The sequence below is a fragment of the Psammomys obesus genome, unplaced genomic scaffold (assembly GCF_907164565.1).
Source record: "Psammomys obesus unplaced genomic scaffold, mPsaObe1.curated_primary_1811, whole genome shotgun sequence".
In the NCBI taxonomy this organism is placed as follows: Eukaryota; Metazoa; Chordata; class Mammalia; order Rodentia; family Muridae; genus Psammomys; species Psammomys obesus.
The window spans coordinates 4,992,558-5,011,141 of record NW_026596440.1 but is presented as its reverse complement, the minus strand read 5'-3'; the positions used below and the strand labels follow the sequence as shown (position 1 = coordinate 5,011,141).

Genomic DNA, 18,584 nt, shown 5'->3' with positions numbered 1-18,584 from the left:
ATCAGAGCTGAGACAATGATTGGACCAATAATGACTGAGACTGCTTATATAAGTTTTTGTTTTAAAACTTTAATTAGAGAAAAACTAGTGAGGATTTGGGCTAACTTGGCACTTTTATCTCATATGACCATTTACTTAAAAGCCAATTTGCCACTATACAAACATAAAAACACAAGCATGTGTAAATACTACCTATACACATCACTTTAAAATACCAATTATTTTGCATAATTTATGAGTTTAAAGTTAAATGGTTGGGTAGATAAGATTTTAATAGAATTAACAATTTTAAATCCAAAAAGGACTAGTGAGTAGGTGCTGACAGCTTGATTTTACATGACTTTTCCCAGTCTGGTTGGAATTGGACAAGACAGGCATCTTGAAAAACTTAAAAGGAGAGTACAGTAGACAGTCATTTTTGTTTTTTAATGTTATAAGTTAAGATTATATAAGAAATGCATGATATTAACTTTTGTTTAATAGGTTTTTTTTCTTACATATAGGCTGAGCTTACCTCAATTTTTAATGGTACGGCTTGTTGATATTGAATCTTTTATAATCCTTACCATGAAAAGGAAATCTGACATAGAAATATTGGGCAAACACATCATTTTTCATTTTACATACAGTGCAGAGTTTGTTAGTATCCTACATTTAGCATTGTACATTAAGAATATTCCTGAAAAAAGAAACCCATAGCAATTAGTCCAACAGGGACTTATAATGTAACCCCCACAGATATCCCAACCCAACCAACACAAAGCGTTTTATGTCCTTTTTAAGTTTTATTGTCCATGACTATCAGACAAATTTTGGGGGGAACCATTATGAAAATGTCTATATTCGATATTAAATTTTATAACCTAACAAAATGTTTATATTGCGATAATAATGAATGTTGTTTTGAGTAAGCATTTTAAGATTTTATGAAACATTTAATAGAGTAGAAGATCCTGTTTTAATGGGCTCTAATAAGATAAATGAGTACCTTAGTTTATAAGTGTGTACTTATAAGGCCTTTAAGTATATACTCAAAACTTATTTACACACATAACACACACTTTCTAGGAATGCAGGCCAAGGCATAAAAAAGAATGATTTCAGTGCACAGGAAAAAAAAAACAAAAAAACAAAACAAACAAACAAACAAAAAAAAACAAAGAACAAAAAAGATTAAGTGGCTGCTGGTTTGTTACTCAGGTATTTTGGGTGAATTACACGGGAAGGCTGAATTGTTCCTTTCTGTCCCAACACAGAATGTCATACAAGTAGTTATGTAGACACACAGGTGAACATTCAATGCACAACTGTCAAGCGGTAAAACGTTCCTGTCTTTCTCTGTGGAGGGAATGACTTAGCACTTGGGAGGTCTGTAAGGCTACCTTGTATCTGTGTGTCTTGTACGGTATCAGTCCAGGAACATGACCATGTCGGTGGTGGGTCTTCAGGTCAGGGTTGTTTGGCATGGAGAAGGCAGTGTTTAACAGCTAGTCTACGGAGACTGGGGTTGCTGTTCTATTGAAACTTCTTGGGCTAGCATAGTTATTAGGCTAGTAAAATTTAAGAATAATCTTTAACAGTAAAATGAAAATAAGAGCAGTGGGTTTGGTATGGAAAAAAGCTTTATCCATTTGGGAAAAGCTCAAGAAGGCAAGAGCCTGTTGTAAAACAAGGGAATAGAATTGGGTCTCTGGATGTCCTTGTGAAACAAGAGAGAATCAAGCCAGGAGACAAACAGGCACTGCACTCTAGCCCTCTGTGTCACAGAAGACCTATGATTGAAAAGAGAATGTGGACATTAACTGGTTCTGAGGGCCCAGGTCTTTCCTTAGAGAAAGTGTGGTGTGCATAACAGTACATGGATGACAGGAAGTTTTGGGCTTAGTATCCTTCTAATGGTTTCTTTATAGTCACCTAGATCAGAACATTAGAGCACTACCCATTCTGTCTTCAGTTTCTACCCTCAAGCACTCTTGGACAGCCCTTGAGTATAGCCACAAAAGGATTATACTGGTTGGTGCCCCAAATGCCCTTGTGCTTACTCTTCCCATGGCTGGAGTTTAAACAACTGCCATACATACCCACCCAGGAATTAAATCTGGGAACATAGTGTATGATCCCTGCTAGAAGAATCGCTGAGTTCTTTTCTTCCCCTCAGTAGAATAAAGTCTGTATTCTAAAAAGTTTTTTTTTTTAAATTGAGACAGGATCTCCTTCTTGTGCAGACCAGGCTGGCCTAGAACTCACAAAGTTCTCCTAGCCTTTGCTTCTCAAGTTCTGGGATTAAAGGTTGTCCGATTTAGACAAGAGACTATTTACTTATATGAATGGTTTTGGCCAATTCATGTTTTAAATGGCCACTCACATTAAAAGTGAAAGTGGGTAGATTCTTCTTCCTTTGGTTTTAATGCTGAAGGAACACAAAAACTTTATGTCCTAGGGACTTACCTTTGTGCCATGGGGACAGGCCTACCTACAGAAAGTGAACAGCAAGGAACTGAGAACAGTGGGGACATAATAAATTAGAGGCAATCAAACTATGGACTTCGATTCATTGAGAGTCTTGAGAAGGGAAAGAACCTGTTGTCTTTAGCCTGACTTGACTCTACCTTTCAGGAAGGGGAATTTAGCCTTCAGGCAGAGGAACCTAACAGCACTCTGTCTGCTTATTTTTTAAGGGTTGGCTGCTGTACTGTTTTTCCATGTATTATTTGGGTCTATTGGCGTGTGACCCCAGACTTCAAACTCTTGTCCCTGCTAGGGATTGTCTCTGTAGAGAAAAGCATAGCGGGTACACACGGGGAGTTATCAGCACTCAAACCTGTGGCCAGGAATATCCTGCAGAGAACAAAGTCCCTGTTTAACTTAATCTCCTTTCCTCCCTCCCCATCCCAGAAATCATCAGGCAGGGACATGAAGGTCTCCGGAGAAGGTATCTCAGGTGAGGAGGGAGTAGGAAATATGAGCCATGAAGTCGATGTTTAAGTCTTGTCTGATTGGATCCCTTGTCTTCATGAACTTGGTGGGCATATGGGAAGCTTTAGGTCAAAACAAAACAAAACAAAACACCAAGATTGAGATGTGTAACAATGCCACTGGCAAGGGAAATTCTAGAGTGAAGTGATCCCCTGCTGACTCAGCAACACTGGAGAGCTTAGGCAGTTTGTGTGGGCATTGCCATTTTGGTTAATCATGTGATCACCACCATCTTGGTGATGTCCTATGATCAACTCATCTTGGTGACATCATTAATCTAAGTGGTGGCGAAGTCAGCCTGTGGTTAGGGCAGCTCCACCATAATGTGGCCCATTGTACAGGATGCCCCATGCAATATGTGCATATCACAGAATAAATGTACAAGTTCCTTAGTATCTGTCTTCCAATCTTAACTCTGGAATTAGCATGCATGTCTCAAAGGGTCTAGGTACATTCTTGTGCCCCCAGGTGCAGGGTGCTGTGACGGCAGAGAGAGGAAAGGAAAAAGGAACAATTTAAATCTTGTTTCTTGTTGTGGGTTGGTCTGGTGCTCTGCCCATTCAGATGCTAAATTCTGTACCCTGAGATCTAGTTGTAGTCCTGCATTCTCACGTACACTGTATGATGTTACATAAACTTTGCTCCCCAATATTCTCTGCTTTGTTAATAAAAAAGGCTGGACAGCCTGTAACTGGGCAGAAGAGAAGTAGGCATAGCTTCAGTGCCTGGGCTAGAGGTCTCAGAGGGACCATGAGGTGAAAGGAGAGGAGGATGATGAATAAGAATATGGAGAGAAAGAATGTGGTCTGATGGAGCAAATCTAGCTCCAACAGGTTGACATGTTAGCAATTAACTTGGGGAGTGCAGCTTGGAGGTAGCCAGACTAGCATAGACTTTTAGTTTATGTCATACCTGTCCAGTAATTGTGCTCAATGCTTGTTTAAATAAATCAATAGGTCTTTGTCTCAATTATTGGGGAAATAGCTGGGTCACAGAAAAGCCCTATAGAATTTAATAAATTATCAATAACAGTTTCTCTAAGAAATGACTAATCCACTGGTGGAAATTCATCCCTAATTTCCAAGTGCTTTAAGAGGACGGAATGGTAGTGCCCTTGCCAGAGAAAAGACAGCTCAGAAGGATCTTGTGCTTATCTCTACCTCCTAGCTGGTTGAGCCATAATGTGGTCATTGAAGTCTACAGTGACCTTGTGCCTCTTTGCAGTGAATCATGCAATTTACATGGACAATTACGGAACAGGAGATATTTTATTACAGGAGCGACACAGATGAGCTTGGAGTGTGTCAGTCCTGGCCTGTGGCCTGGCAGCAGCAGGGAAATGGGAAGAAGAGGACTGGGTGACCACTTTGGGCACATTTGCAAAGGACCCACCTCTCCCAGTTTCATACAGTGTGGACTGTTTTTCAAGCATGCTCCCTTGATTGAATGAAGCCCAGTAAGCCTAGGGCTACCAGTCTCTCCACAGCCAACTTTTATGCGTTAATCATAATGGTTCATTTCAGTCTGTGATTCTCTGTGACACTCATAGATTGTACCTTGGAGGTAGAGCCTGTAAGGAGGTGTTGAGGTGGAATGAGGTCATAAGAGTGGATCATCATATGACAGACCTGGTGTGTTTTTAGGCACAGGAAGTCATTAGAACACCTGTACACAGAAGGGTGACTCCACTGAAACCTCAAGAAATGCTAACACCAGGGCCACAGATCTCCAGCCTCATGGCTATGGGAAAGTGGATACTGGCTGTCAAAGTGGCCAGGCTGGAGTGCTCAGTTGTGGCAGGCCTCACAGTCTGATGACCTTGGCAGCGACTCTAGGGGAAGCTGCAGGAGGCTTCTCTGTTAGGCTGAGATTGCCAATGATCTGGCTAATATCTGGGTTCCCTGTTCCTGTTCTAAACTGTAGGCGATAGAAGAGTTGGTTTCTTGTATGAAAACTGTCTGCTTGCTCCTCTCCTCTCCTGAGTCAGGGTAACCATGCACACTGCTGAGGTGGTCACCGGAGGCAACGGCCTTGTAGCCAGGAAACCAAGCATATAGTGTCCCTGCCTCTTTGGAGACTCTGGCAAAAAACTGTGAGAAGGTGGATGGACTGGAAAACAGGGCAGAAGCAGCTGCCTGCAGAGACATAGGTTAAGTGACCACTAACTGTGTTACAGACTAGCAGTTGTCCACTGTGTCTGTCTCAAGCAGACCCTCTGACCCAAGTGAGCATGTGTATGTTACATGTGCATGACTGTCTGTGTTACATGTGTATGTGTGTCTTCCCACAAGGAAGGTAACATGTCCCTACCCCCAACCTGGTCCTCTGAGCTCTGGGGAAGCTGTTTTCCCCAGGAATGAGGCTGGTTCAGCGGGGAATAACCAATTTTCTGTGTTTATTTGTTTTTTGTACAAGAAGGTTTCTGTTTGGTTCTAATGAGTAGCTTTTCCTAAAGAGAAGTTGTAATAGCAGCAGAAACGTAAGTAGATTCTGTAAACTTGTAATCATACATGTCAAACACACTGGTATTTTTCCCTGTGAAATAGAACTGGTGAGAAGTCATAGAGAGTGGGTGCGGAAAATTGTGTTTTTCCTGACAGAAGTTAATTCTAAACTAAGTATTCCCCAGCAAGAAAGGCAGGAAAACATTTTTACATGTCTATCATTTGTCCTTAGAGGACTCAAAACAAATATGTTTCCTAGCACTCAACAGCAGCATTATTCTGGTGGCCTCGGGCTATGTGCTGTTTTCCAGTTGGTGGAGTTAGGGGATGAGAAAACAGCACTGCTGTGCCGCATTGGGGGCCAGGTCCTGCAGGGTAATCAGAGCCAGCAGAAGCCAGGACGCTGCCTACTTGCGAAGGGCCTGGGTCCAGCGCCATGGGTGGATAGCTGGTTGAAAGGTCCACGGCCAGCCAATGCCACAAGTTGCAATACCAGGAGAGAAACTCAGCAAGGCAGGCATGAGGAGTCTCCCTCCATGCTGGCATCCTGGGTCAGTGTTATCCAGTCTCTCAGTCAGCATGGGTACAGAGCCGACGGGGAAGAGCAGAGCCACAGGGCACTGAATGAAATAGCTTCTCCCTCAGTATAAATGCCCTGGTCAGGCTGCAGAATTCTCTGCAGATGTAGAAATGAGAAACATTCTCTTTGACAAATGAGCCAGGATCTCATGCTGCCTAAAGTCAGCGACTGCAGCCCTGGTGGCAGAGGACACTGCACGCTTTGGTAGCAGAGGTTGCTGAGATGGACCCAGGCTCTTGCATGAGAGGCCAGTGCTCTTCCCCTGAGCTGCAGCCCCAGAAATGCTCTCCTTTGAGGTTTCCACAATGGAAGGCTTTGATGCTGGCACCTTGGTGAGGAGGTGGGAAACTCTATAAGGCTGACTGCTGCTTTGGGAAGAAGCAGCTATACTTGAATTTGATATTCCAGAAGCTTCTCCCATGGCCCCTACGGTGGTATCTAAACACAGCGTTGTCCTAACACAACCAGCCTACGAAGCTGCACATAGAGAACAAACTCAGGGTCGAGAGCTCAAGATGTCCCTTCCCCACCTGGGTCTATCAGGGGATACAAGTGCAGTATCTGGTATATTCTTCCTCCACTGCAGCCACCCCAGGCTGTCCTGGGAGCAGACGTGAGCACCTGATCTCAGGGTTCACACAAAGCTGAGGCATACAAAGGCCTTCACAGGAGCCCACAGGAACCTCCTCTGTACAGCTTCTTCTTCCTCTCTGTCTGTCTGTCTGTCTGTTTCTGACTCCCAGGCTAAGGGTTTCTTTCTTCCTGAGGTGAACACAGGTCCTTTGTGGGCTTTTTAAAGAGCCAGCATCAGCTGGGAGGGAGCTAAACTTGTGGACAGCATCTCCCTGCAGGAACCGTCTGGGCTTCTGCCTTCTGCCCTTCCTTCCTTGCTTCATTTCCTTCCCCAGTGTCCTTTAGGTCACTGATTCCTGTAGGGATGGTATCTCTTCCATCTGCCTCTCTGTCTCTGCCTTTCAGCCTCACTTTATTCCCTTTTCTTCTCTCTGCCTTCCTCTCCTCTTCCTTCCTCTCATATACACTGCAAGACCATTGCATGACATAGGCAAGAGGTGAGTCTGCAGCTGTTCCTGCCACAGCCTATAGCAGTCACCACTGACCTGGGGACAGACGGAGGGAAACACGCTGCCTTTAATCCCAGGAGAAGCCTGTACAGTCCTAAGCAAACCCAGGGAAGATCTTAAGTCTCAGAGTTCCAAGGGAACACAGACATCACCCTGCTCCAACTTGAGGTAGCTTAGGGCTGACTCAGGAGGCCCTGTGTTCACTTCCAGTATCGGACAGAAACAGGGAAGTTCCTGTATGTCGGAATGCAGGCAGCAGGCCTTTGGTGACTAAAGGCTGCCTTCCAGAGGGCTCTTCCACTGGTTCCTAGCTGTGTTTTAGGGTCTCTCTGGAAAGCCAAGTCAGTGACTGACTACCACACATCACCTTCTCAGCTTTCTCTTTCCTCGCAGGAGGGAAAGACACATATTTTCAGAAACTTTCTCCTTGTCCCCCATCTTGCCCAGGTACTAAGCACCTCACACAGCAAAGCTCATCAGAGCAGATGTGGTGGTGACAGCCTGCCACATGGTCACATGATTGCTAATCATGGGCTTTAGAACCACTATGGAAACATAGATCTGGGTGTGGCTGTGAGGCTGTCTCTAGAAAGATTTAAGTGAAGAGGAAAGATCCATCTCAAATGTGGACAGCACCATTCCATTGCCTTGGGTCCTAAACTGAATCAAAAAGGGAAACTGAGCTGACCACCAGCAATCACTTCCTTTTGCTTCCCAACAGTGGATGAAATACTACCAGCTGTCTCACTCTGCCTCTGCTGTGGCTTCCTCGAATCCCTTCAAACTATGAGCTCAAGGTAAGCCTATTCTTGAAGTTGCTTTTATCAGGCATTTGTTACGGCAATGAGAAAAAGAACTAACATACCACGGTAGTTGGACTAAAACATGTGCCATTCTGGCCTTCGAACATCCCTCTGTGATGTTATCGTCTCAGACATGCCTTCCCGAAAAATGGTTCTGGTGTGAGCCCAGTGTCTCACAAGAAACCCCAGGGGCCAGGGGGTTCTCTCCCTGGGGATGGGCTGTCCTCCAATGTCCACAGACTCCTGAGTAGAACCCACCCCTTAAGTCAGTCCTGAGAAACATGGGGCATATCACTGCATCTGCCTACCTGCTGCGCTACTAATAGACGGCTCATCTCTCTCCTGACTCTGGCCGGATGACAGGATCACAGTACCATCTCCACCAGGGCCATGGAAAGTGGAGCGCTCTCAGACAGAGGCTGGGCCCGTGTGAACTGCTGTGGCTTCTCTGTTGACGAGATGCAGCCAGGGGTGCATGTCAGCACGAATATGCTCAGGACTAAGATGCTGAGTGGGCGCACACAGGCTCTGGGGGGCGGGGGTTCTCCATGCTGCTGTCTTCTTTCACGTGCCCTCAAGCCACATACTCCTGGGTACTCTTCCTTACCCACCAGTCAATTTTCTCTCAAAGATAAACATCCTTAGCTTCTCAGCAAAGTGTTTAGAAAGGCCCCCTGCCTGACATAGGTTCAGCACGTAGGGGACTCTGCTCTGTCCTGGGACTGCTGAGCCTAAGATCTCATGAGCAACAATGTTGCTCTAAGGAACTGCTTTCTATCATGCCTACTTTTCAAAAATAAATTGTGGTCTAGATATTGATGAGAAGGCAAGGCCTCTTCTGTGTTCTGGTTGTAGTATTTGCAATACACTTGCATGTGCACACACACAACACATACATACTCTGCAAGCATATATACATGTAAACAGCCACCATACCTGAGGAAACACACCTGTACAATCCACAGGTGAGAACACACCGACAATGTCCATTCACATTAATGCAACACAAATACAGTGTGTATGTATACTGTTTGAACTTCCCCATTACATGATAAGCACACGTGTGCACGTCCTCTTGCATGTACACCACACAAACCACCAGACGCGAATGCCTTTTGTTTCTGCGCAACAGACTCTACCACACCATCATGGTCTAATGAACCTATGCACACATGTGTGTTGTGCTCTTCTAGACAAGACCTGGTCATTCCCTGCACACTCTTCCTTCGGGGTCTTTTCCCAGGGAAGCCTGAGAAGTCACTGTGGGTCACTGACCTGACAGTGGGCTCTGGACTCTGGTCCTCAGGGGCCTTTTAAAAGCCCAAAGAGCAGTCACCAGTACTGCTTGTAAGCTTCATACCTTAGTTTCTGGCCAAAGACTTGTCCCTCTGGGCTATGTCCATATGACTAGTTGCTGCCTATCCCCTGCTGCTAGTGAGGGAGGGTGAGGATTGGTAGATTTGGGGGCCCACTGAAGTGGCCTTTCTGAGTCTAGAGGCTTGTGTTTGGTGCCTGCTTCATGGCTGACACACTCACCTATAAATAATGGTGCTGACAGCTCTCCTGTCAGCACCTGCTGATGGACGGCTCCTTCTTTTGCCATTACAGCCTTGTGACTGTGGGAAAATTAATTTAAGTGGTAGTTAATTTCTAATGAATTCCATTCAAGCGGCTAATATGGTCCCTTGGTGTTATGGTAACCTTCACGGATCATTGCATTATGTAAATAAATTCTACTTTATGCTGGTTTATTAAAAAAAAAAAAAAAGAGTAAAGATTGGGAAGTCTGGGTTAAGTCTCACAGTCACACAAAAAACCCACAGTAGTTGGAAACCCTCTAAAGGGGAAAACACAAGCCGTTCTGGAGCCTGTCTAAGAAGGGGACAGCCGCAGGATGGTGGAGCCATGTTGTCGGGGATCTGCATGCACATGTTCTCCTCCGCCTGACTCCATGCAGCTTATTTTGTATTCCAAACACAGGGTTTCTATCTTAGGCCAGAATCCATCTGTCTTGTATGTCAGAGTCTTGATTTCAATACCTAGGTGGGTGGAAGCAGCTGGGCTTCGGGTCACACTTAGCAGAATGCCATGAGGAAGCAGCCTTGATATCCCAGTATAGTATATGGCATGTGGTTTGAGGTATGTGTGGCAGGGGTACGCCTGAAGTAGCCTTGGGAAGAGTGGCAGCACAGCCCACAGCTTGCACAGGGGCCTGGCTGGTGCACAGAGGAGCGCTGAGCTCTAGATGCTCTTGACACCAGTCCAGCCTGAGTCTCATTCCCTCCCTGCCTTCCTCTTCTCTTTCCTTATCATTTCTGGAAGCCGATCAGCTTGGTGGCATGCATAACAGTAAATGCCTTGATACCCGGATACTTGTCCTGTCCTGCCGTAGCCTCTCCTCACCTGGACATGTTTTTCATATAGATGACACTGTCTCTTCTTCTTGGGGTCCTGCAGCCCAGAATTTTCAGACCAGTCATTTTGTTTTTAGCTAATACGATATTCTCATCACCCAGAGGAAGTCCTTAAAATAGTATTTGCCATGATGGGCGATGGTTCAACAGCCATCACAGTGGTGCTCATTCAGCGTCTTCCATTCCACAGCCATAGCTTCACACAGCCTTCTTTGCCTCATCTCTGACTCTGTAAAGAGGTTCCTCGGTTCCTGCCCTCTGACTAAATAAGGAATATACACCCCACAGCCACAGGCTATAAGAATACACATAGATCTGTATTGTTTAACACTGAGAAGTACACACTTGAAACAGTGACACTAAGTCACAAAAAAGTTACCCCATAATGTTATAAATTTAGAGTCTGTATTAGGTTTCATTCCTAGTTTTTTGGGGGGTGGGCCACGCGTGTCCCTCTGAGAGGCAAACGTGCTGAGGGGCCAGTTGGGGGCTGTGCTCATGGAATATCACATCTGACAGGAGGGCACAGGAGGCATCAGCTAGTGAAAACGTACCTGTCTGAAGAGGCCAAAGGCAGGACTGCTCTGGCCAGGGTCCAGCACACACTGCAGACAGAGGACCAGAGACAGTCTCTTGGTTTGTAGGTCTTCATTTGGCCCTTATAGCCCTCAAGGTCTAGTCAGAATACCATGAAGCTATCCCAAGGAAAGGAACAAATGTAACTAATGTTTCTACAAATTTTACTCGAAGACTTAAATGCTTTTCTGGGAAAACCAGCTCAGTAAATTAAGGCTTTAAATTTTTAAATTTAGAAAAAGTACAGTATTTTAAGACTTAAATTTTTTTATCATGACAAAAGTGAAAATTATCCAAGCTCTGTAGCACGTTCCTGTCTGCATTCCCAATGCAAAGGCTCTGCGTGGCCACGGCCTGTATACCTGCTGATTTCAGGTCAGCAACTTTGATCCTAGCCACCAGGGCAGGACACATCAAGCAGAAGGCTGCCAGAGCTGAGGTGGCAGACCTGATGCTGAAGTCCCGAAGCCAGGTGTTACGAAGTTGTTTGCCCTTAACCCCCTCACTCACCCTGGAGGTTGGTGGGGCCGCTTGAATCTTCTATGTTGCGAACAGCACAGGAGGGTCACTGTCATTGGTATGGGGCCATCTCCAGAAGGCAGGACTACAACTAGCGCCCTGAAGATCAGACAATCTGCCCTAACAGAGCCCTCCCCAACAACTCAAAGCTGTGTACCATGAGAAGTGCCCAAGAGGTGAACAGGTATTTCCTATTTCTTCCAAATGCCAATGAGTGTCTTCATACAAACAGAAATCCTTTCCCTACCCTGGCCCTGCCTGTAGCCAGAGGTCAGGGTTAATGAGTTAGGCTATTCAAATATTTACTTATTTCTACTGAAAATGACTTCAATTGGAGGATTCTGGAAATAAAAGGATGACAAATGTCCTGTATTACTAATACAGTGACAGGCATACACCAAGTATCTGTTGCATGCCACATTCTTCTGACTCTGACATTAGTTTTGCAACTATAATGTCCATCTTATAGAACCGAGGAGCCAACACAGCTGAATATGGTGGACATCTTAGCTATCACAGTACCCATGACTGCCTCCCAAGTCCAAGAAGCAGAAGTGGCCTCTGAGAAGTGACCACAATGAGAAGGGTGCTTACAGCCAGGCCTGTCCAGTAACCCTGCCCTGGCCCATGCCCCTCTGCTGGCCAAGTGGGTCATGCTCTTCACCTCCTGCTGTCTGGACCTATCAGAGGCTTTCTGCAAAGTTCAGGCCTGTAAACCATCAGCATGTGACTTTGTGCTGACAATGAACCTGACACCTTGCTTCATACTATTGTTTGGACCAGGTCCTTCTACTAAGTTGCTGGTTTTACTCCTGACAGTCAGCTGTTCTTCCTGTGTCCCCACACATTCTTCCAGGCTTCACGTTCACATGTATGCTTGCACATGTGAACACACAGATCAACACATGATTGACCACAGCACATAATTTCCCTCAAAAAAAACATTACTGTCAGGACCCCTCTACTCAAAGCCCTATGGGGTGTGGGGTCCCAGCCTACACCTAACCTCTCTAAAGTTGTCTACCCTTTCCAACAGCTACCGTAAGACCCCAGGAAAAGGCAGTGGCCATGTCCCATAACCACCCACTGAAACATCTCTGAATTCACACCACTCCAGGGAAACGATCTAGGGTACCAGCAGCTACAGATGTCGTCCCCTCTGAGGGACAGCAGGTTCACAGCACTCTGCCTTAGTCACAGGGCCACAGAAACTGCTGCAGCCTGGAATCATTTGGTACACTACACCAGGTGAACCTGGACTAATGAGATTTAGAACCGAAAAAATAAACAGCGCCAACCAAACACCTCCCCGAGGAGCACACACCCCAGGCCCACTTTTGAATACTGACAAATGCAAACTTTGAAAGACTGCTGGAGTCTAGCAGTCTAAAGCTTCCTCCAGAAGTCAGTGTGCTTTGTTACTTTGAGATGAAAATGGACCAACCTCCCTCTGAAAGCCCTCAGAACTACTCCACAGTTTTAGAACAGTCTTGACAAACATTTTAATTGGTTTCAGAAGATATTTATAGTCAAAGAGTTTTTCCTTGAGTAAAGGTTGGGACTGTTGTGCTCCCCATATGAGCTTTCCGGCCCAGTCAGCCTCTTAAAGCACTGGATTCTGCTGCATTTGATGAAGAATGCCAGGGAGGCAGAGGCAGGGTTCTCTGCCAAGTTTCAGGTCAGTCAGGGTTACAGAGCCAGAACAGTAACAATCCTTCCTTATCTGCACCTCTGGTCTGACTAGATTTGAAGGAACTGGGCTACGGTGTGGGGTAAGGGGGCTCAACAAAGCCCTAAGGCCCACAGATCTTACAGAATGCTGAATTTATTTTTCTTTGATAAGGTGAAACGAATTCCCCATGGACACTGCTTGAAAGCTACCTTTGCCGCTGTTTATGCTTGGGGTTGGTCTTACAGAGGACGAACCACCGCCCACGCCTCTTCACCATGTAACAGTCCCTACAACGCCTCTTGAGGACATCCTTGGTTTTGAAGCCCTGCGACGGCTGCAGGTGCGGCAGGGGGCGGCCCCAGAGAAGTGCGCGCGCCTCCGCGCAGGGTTTGGCGCTCGGTAGGGTCCCCAGCAGGAACGAGGAGAAGGCCCGGGGCTTCATAGAGAGGCGACTCAGGCGCAGGAGCGGGTCCACGACAGAAGCCACCACGCTCCGTACAAGCAGGGCGGCCATGCTGAGGCCAGACCTGGGGGGAGAGAAGCGTGGTCAGGGCTGCTGCAGTCTGACTACCCCCAGGCGCTCCCTTTGCAAGGCTACTTGGCGTCAGAGGTCAGAGCACAGCAGTCACCTTGCACTCCCGGCTCCGCGTCCCCACGTGGCCCGGCCTGCGCGCTCCCGGGAAGCCTCAGATTCCGGAGGCACAGCCCGGCCAGGGACCCCGCCCGCACTCCCGGCCGCGCACGGAACCCGAGACCTACGCCAGGGAAGGGGTACCACGGGAGACGAAATCCTCCCCACTCCACCTCGGGTGCTGGTCACCGGAAGCTTCCGCGTCTGCGCACTGGGGCGGGACGCCCCGGCCAAGAAGAAAGATGGCGTAGGGTCACGTGGGAATACAAGCGCCCTGGAGCGGAAGACCAAGGAGCATGCTTCCGGGAGACACACCCCTCCTTGTCTCTCCTCTTTCTTATCAAGAGTCCTATGTGCTAGCTCCGCAAAGACAAAATAAACAACCAAACCAAACAAACCGGCGCGGAGGCGCAGGCCTGTAATCCCAGCACTTAGAAACCAGTGAATTTGGTTGTTTTCTTTGAGCTGAAAACGGCCCAACGTCCTTTAGAAAGCACTCACTACTGCTCCAGACTTTTACAACAGCGATGACAAATATTTTTATTGGTATTCAAAAGATATTTATTTGTAAATAAGTTTTTCCTTGAGTGAAAGTTGGGATTGTTCTCCCACAGGCGCCTTACTACCCAATTTGCTGCATTTGATGAAGAATGCCAGGGAGGCAGATGCAGGAGGATCTGAGTTTGAGGCCAGCCTGGTGTCTACAAAGCAAGTCCAGGACAGCCAAGGCTATTCAGAGAAACCCTGTCTCAGCCCCGCCTTCCCCACCCCCAAAAGCAGACAAAAATGCAGGCCTAAACTGTAAAGAAACTGTCAACAGTGAATATGCTGGAAACAAAACAAAACCCAACATGGAGACAAAATGTACAGGTCATATGTTTCCATTAAATGACATTCTGGCATACATGGGAAAGGCCAAAAGAACAAGTGCAGACACTGCTCTAGCTAGGCAGCTCAGATCTTCCCCACAAACCATGAAAAGCTCCAAGACGTGTGGAAAGAGTTTGAGAGTGAACTCATACCATCTATGGCTTTTACAGTTAACTCATGTTAAATATGTCTCAGATTTCAGGTAGTTTGTGAATCCATCCATCTTAATTTATGTATAGCAAAGTAGGATCACCAGCATGGCTACCCTAAGTCCTCTCTGGCTCCCAGTCTCACACTTCACACGAAGATCACTTAGTACATCTTAGCATCTAGCCATGGGAATACCTTGGCCCTAGATGTTAGCATATAGGCAGCATGCTTCTGGGTTGCCTAGTAACCTATTATGTCATCATGTGTCACCACCAGGTGTGTGACAGGTATAGTTCAGCTGTGCATGTACAAGCTCTAAAAGGACCAACCTGCCACTTTGTCTCTCTTACCTTCCTCACTTTCCTCTCTTGCTGGTTCCATTTCACTTTCTTTCCTGGAGGGCTTCCACCATGTTTCTCTCTCTCTTCCTTTTTCTATCATGCCACCTCTACCCAATAAATTTCTTTCATATAATATCTGTTGTGTGTGTGTGTGTGACATCATTTATAAAATACTAATACCAGAGTTCTATCACTTTAAAAATACTCTGGGTTAGAGAAATGGCTTGGGAGTCAAAAGTGCTTGCCCCACAAGCCTGAGGACCTAAATTCAATCTCCAGAACTGAGAGATAGAAGAAAGAGAAAGAGAGAGAGAGAGAAGGGAACAAGGGAAGAGAGGGAGACTGATTTTAAAAAGAGACAAATCAGGGCTAGAGAGATGGCTTAGTGGTTAAGAGCACCTGCTGCTCTTGCAAAGGACCATTATTCTGTTCCCAGAACCCACACAGCTGCTCCAATTGTAACTTCACTGCTGGGAGATCCTGTATCCTTTTCCTGGTACTAGATACCCACACACGTGGCCATGCTTCGATGCATATATTCATACACATAAAATAAAAATAAATATGGCCTTTAAAAAGAGGGAGAAAGAGACAAAGCTGCAGAACAGGGCATGGTGACATAAGCCTGAAATCCCAGCACTCCAAAGGCTGAGGCAGGAAGATGGTGAGCAGTAGGTTAGCCTGGGTTACAGAGCTTAAAGCTAGCCTGGGCAACTTAGGCCCACATTTGTTGGTGTAATTGTTAGGGGCAATTCCAACCTTGTGAGGCTTTTGTGTGTGCATCCGTGTATCCTGCCACCTTACTGGTCATCCTTTGTCTTCACTCGCCTATTCCTTATGTTATGGCTGAAGGACAGAAAGGCAAGTGGCAGGTCATCAGCCTCCAATCCTGTCCAAGGGCCCCCAAACAACACATGCTAGCTTCTGGCGCTTTCTGGTAATTAGTGATCTGCCCTGTTTTACGCCTGGGCTCACACCTCCATCCTGGCCACATCTGGGCAAAGTTGTCCACTCTAAGGTCTGACAGTGTATACTGTTCTGAGGAAGGTTCTGACTCAGATTCAAGAGACACAGGCAAGGCCAACATGCCTTCCAGAGTTACATACTGAGATCTGTATCAGGTCTTTGTACAAAGCAGAGCTTTTCGAGGCTGCTTTTCCATGATGGGTAAACTCACTTGCAGTCAAACTGGAAACTTGACTAGCGCTGTGCTGAAGAAATGCTCAGAAGTTTCCCTTTCCCGTCCCAACACACGTGAAGTTCACTGCACGTTCTGTTTCTTCTGCTGAACAATTTGACTTTACTAAAAAGAAAAAATAAAGCAATCGAAATTTGGCATTTTCTCCATTGCCAGAAAAGCGTATAGAGCGCATGTTCAGTTTCCACCTTCCCTGCCTTGGTCGCGCTACTAAGCTTTGAACTCTGCGCACAGTTAACCCGCAGCCCGGAGTCCTAGCCAGGAGCTGCAACTGCCTGGCCGCCCAGCGAATCCGCTCCACCGTAGAACGAAATAAGTTCCACAAGTGCCGCCCCGCCGACCGCTGTGCGCCTGCGTCGGCGCGTGTACCACGCGCTGGGTCAAGGGTCACCAGCAAGATGGCGGCGGCGCTGACCTTCCGCCGGCTGCTAGCTCTCCCCAGGGCTGCACGGGGGTTCGGGGTGCAAGTGTCGCCGAGCGGGGAGAAGATCACGCACACCGGCCAGGTAACGGCCGCGCCTGCCACGCCTGGAATCAGAGACTGACGTTGGCAGGGAGCTTAGCAAGGTGTGCTTCTACCAGGCTAGCGCGCAGCCCTACTGCGCTCACCTTGGGGAGCAGCCCACTGTCCAGCTCTGATTTCTAGCTAGTGGCTTCCGGTTGGGAGTTGGTATCCACCCAGTCTTTAGGTCATATGTTTATATTAAGTTCCAAGTTTTAATAATAGTATATAAAGCAACCCTAGCGTTCAATCTAATAGTGAAACAAAAAAGAAAGAAAGAAAGGAAGGAAAAAGGAAGGAAAGAAAGAAAAGAAAGAAAGGGGCTGTGTCCGCTGCTGATCTGCTGAAATGTCGTCTGTTGGAGTTGGCTGTTTGTAAGGGCACGGGCTTGTCTCCAGTCTGCATTGCAGTCTATCATGCCCGTGGGACTCCTTCAGTACAAGTACAATTTGCTTTTTGGGTTGTCTCCTCATCAGTGGGAGTAGACCAAGGGGAACATGGTTTTATTCTGTAATATTTGCGATCAATATTATGTGACGTCATTCAGAATTCAACTGTAAAGATAATACTATTTTTTTTCAGGTTTATGATGAAAAAGACTACAGGAGGATTCGGTTTGTAGATCGTCAAAAAGAGGTAAGTAAAAGATCCCATGACAGTGGTTCAGGTTTCCATAAGCATAATCTTGTTTTCAGTCTGGTATTTGCCTTAATGTTTTTATTGCTGTGATAAGACACCTGACCCAAAGCAGCTTGGGGATGAAAGGGTTTATTTCATTTTATAACTCTCAGGCCACATTCCTGAGGGAAGTCAGGAAGGAACTTGAGGTGGGCACTGAAGTGAGGTATGGAGGAGTGCTGCCTACTGGTTTGCGCCCTATGGTTTTCTCAGCCTGCTTTCTTATGGCACCCAGGACCACTAGCCAGTCCAGGGATGTCACTGCCCACAGTGAGCTGTGCCCTCCCACATCAATCATCAGTTACGAAAATGCCCCACAGATTTGTCTCAGGCCAATCATATGGAGGCATTTTCTTGATTAAGAGTTCTTCCTCACAGATACTAGCTTATATCAAGTTGCCATAAAACTAGCCAGCACAATATCTCTTAGATTAGAGGAAGATATACTATTAAAATTTATTCTTCTGGTAACTTTCCAGGTAAGATTTTTATAGTTTTCATCAATAAATTGTGCTATGTTCTCCCAGGATAGGGTTAACTTGAGTAGGCTCAGTGCCCCACACAGGGGAAGGTCATTTACTTCCTGCTAGGAAACAAAAATACAAGGTTGGGTCTGCTCAGCCTGTGTAGCCTAAGTAAGTCTCTCTGTCACCTGGGTCTACAGTTCCTGGACTCTTCCCTCTAAAATGGTAATTCATGGTCTGTCCTCTGTGGTTCCAGAATGTTTGCATTACATGTCTACCTTCAGTCCCGCTCCTTCCCTCTGCCATCAGCTTGATTCTTTTTGTTCTACCATACCCTAGATCAAAGTTCCCCTACCCTCTCTGATCTTGGCTGCACTGTCCTGGGTCTAGTTTTTTACTTCTGTGTAGCAAACTCACTTACTCTGCAATTGGTTAAATGTGAGTTTTTATTCTCAAGTTTCAGCCAGAATCCTCTTGTGTCAAATGAATAGGAGGCAAAGAAATTTGTATTCTCTCTTTTTTGACTCCTTGATTATACTTCTTGGATATCAGAATGGATCCTGAGGTCCATTCCAGGTTTAGTGAAAGAATGCTGGCATTGGTTCTGATGTCTGCCAGGAGAGGGGGGGGAGGGAGGGAGAGAGAGAGAGAGAGAGAGAGAGAGAGAGAGAGAGAGAGAGAGAG

The 18,584-nt window shown here is 46.4% G+C and overlaps 2 protein-coding genes across 4 annotated transcripts in view; one reads left to right on the top strand and one right to left on the bottom strand.

Moving 5' to 3' along the window:
* Positions 1–12,871: 12,871 nt before the first annotated feature.
* Positions 12,872–13,921, bottom strand: Mrpl36 (mitochondrial ribosomal protein L36). 3 transcript variants are annotated; one of them, XM_055597985.1, is made up of 2 exons: positions 13,826–13,921; positions 12,872–13,593 (listed from the first exon to the last, which is right to left on the bottom strand). In XM_055597985.1, exon 2 carries the CDS (start codon positions 13,578–13,580, stop codon positions 13,272–13,274), a length of 309 nt encoding a protein of 102 aa, XP_055453960.1. In that variant the 5' UTR covers positions 13,581–13,593; positions 13,826–13,921; the 3' UTR covers positions 12,872–13,271. The 3 variants fall into 3 exon arrangements, with proteins under 3 accessions (XP_055453960.1, XP_055453962.1, XP_055453961.1); XM_055597987.1 differs by having other exon boundaries at positions 13,871–13,921; XM_055597986.1 differs by lacking the exon at positions 13,826–13,921 and adding an exon at positions 13,696–13,818.
* Positions 13,922–16,618: 2,697 nt separating this feature from the next.
* Positions 16,619–18,584, top strand: part of Ndufs6 (NADH:ubiquinone oxidoreductase subunit S6) — an 8,073-nt gene continuing 6,107 nt past the window's right edge. The window contains exons 1-2 of the mRNA XM_055597983.1: positions 16,619–16,762; positions 17,341–17,394. Of these exons, the coding sequence (XP_055453958.1) occupies positions 16,655–16,762; positions 17,341–17,394 (162 nt within the window). The 5' untranslated portion in view covers positions 16,619–16,654. The remainder of the gene's footprint in view (positions 16,763–17,340; positions 17,395–18,584) is intronic.

Bases quoted from the DNA above. Each gene is read 5' to 3' on its own strand.
- Mrpl36 (XM_055597985.1), bottom strand. From the start codon at position 13,580: ATGGCCGCCCTGCTTGTACGGAGCGTGGTGGCTTCTGTCGTGGACCCG.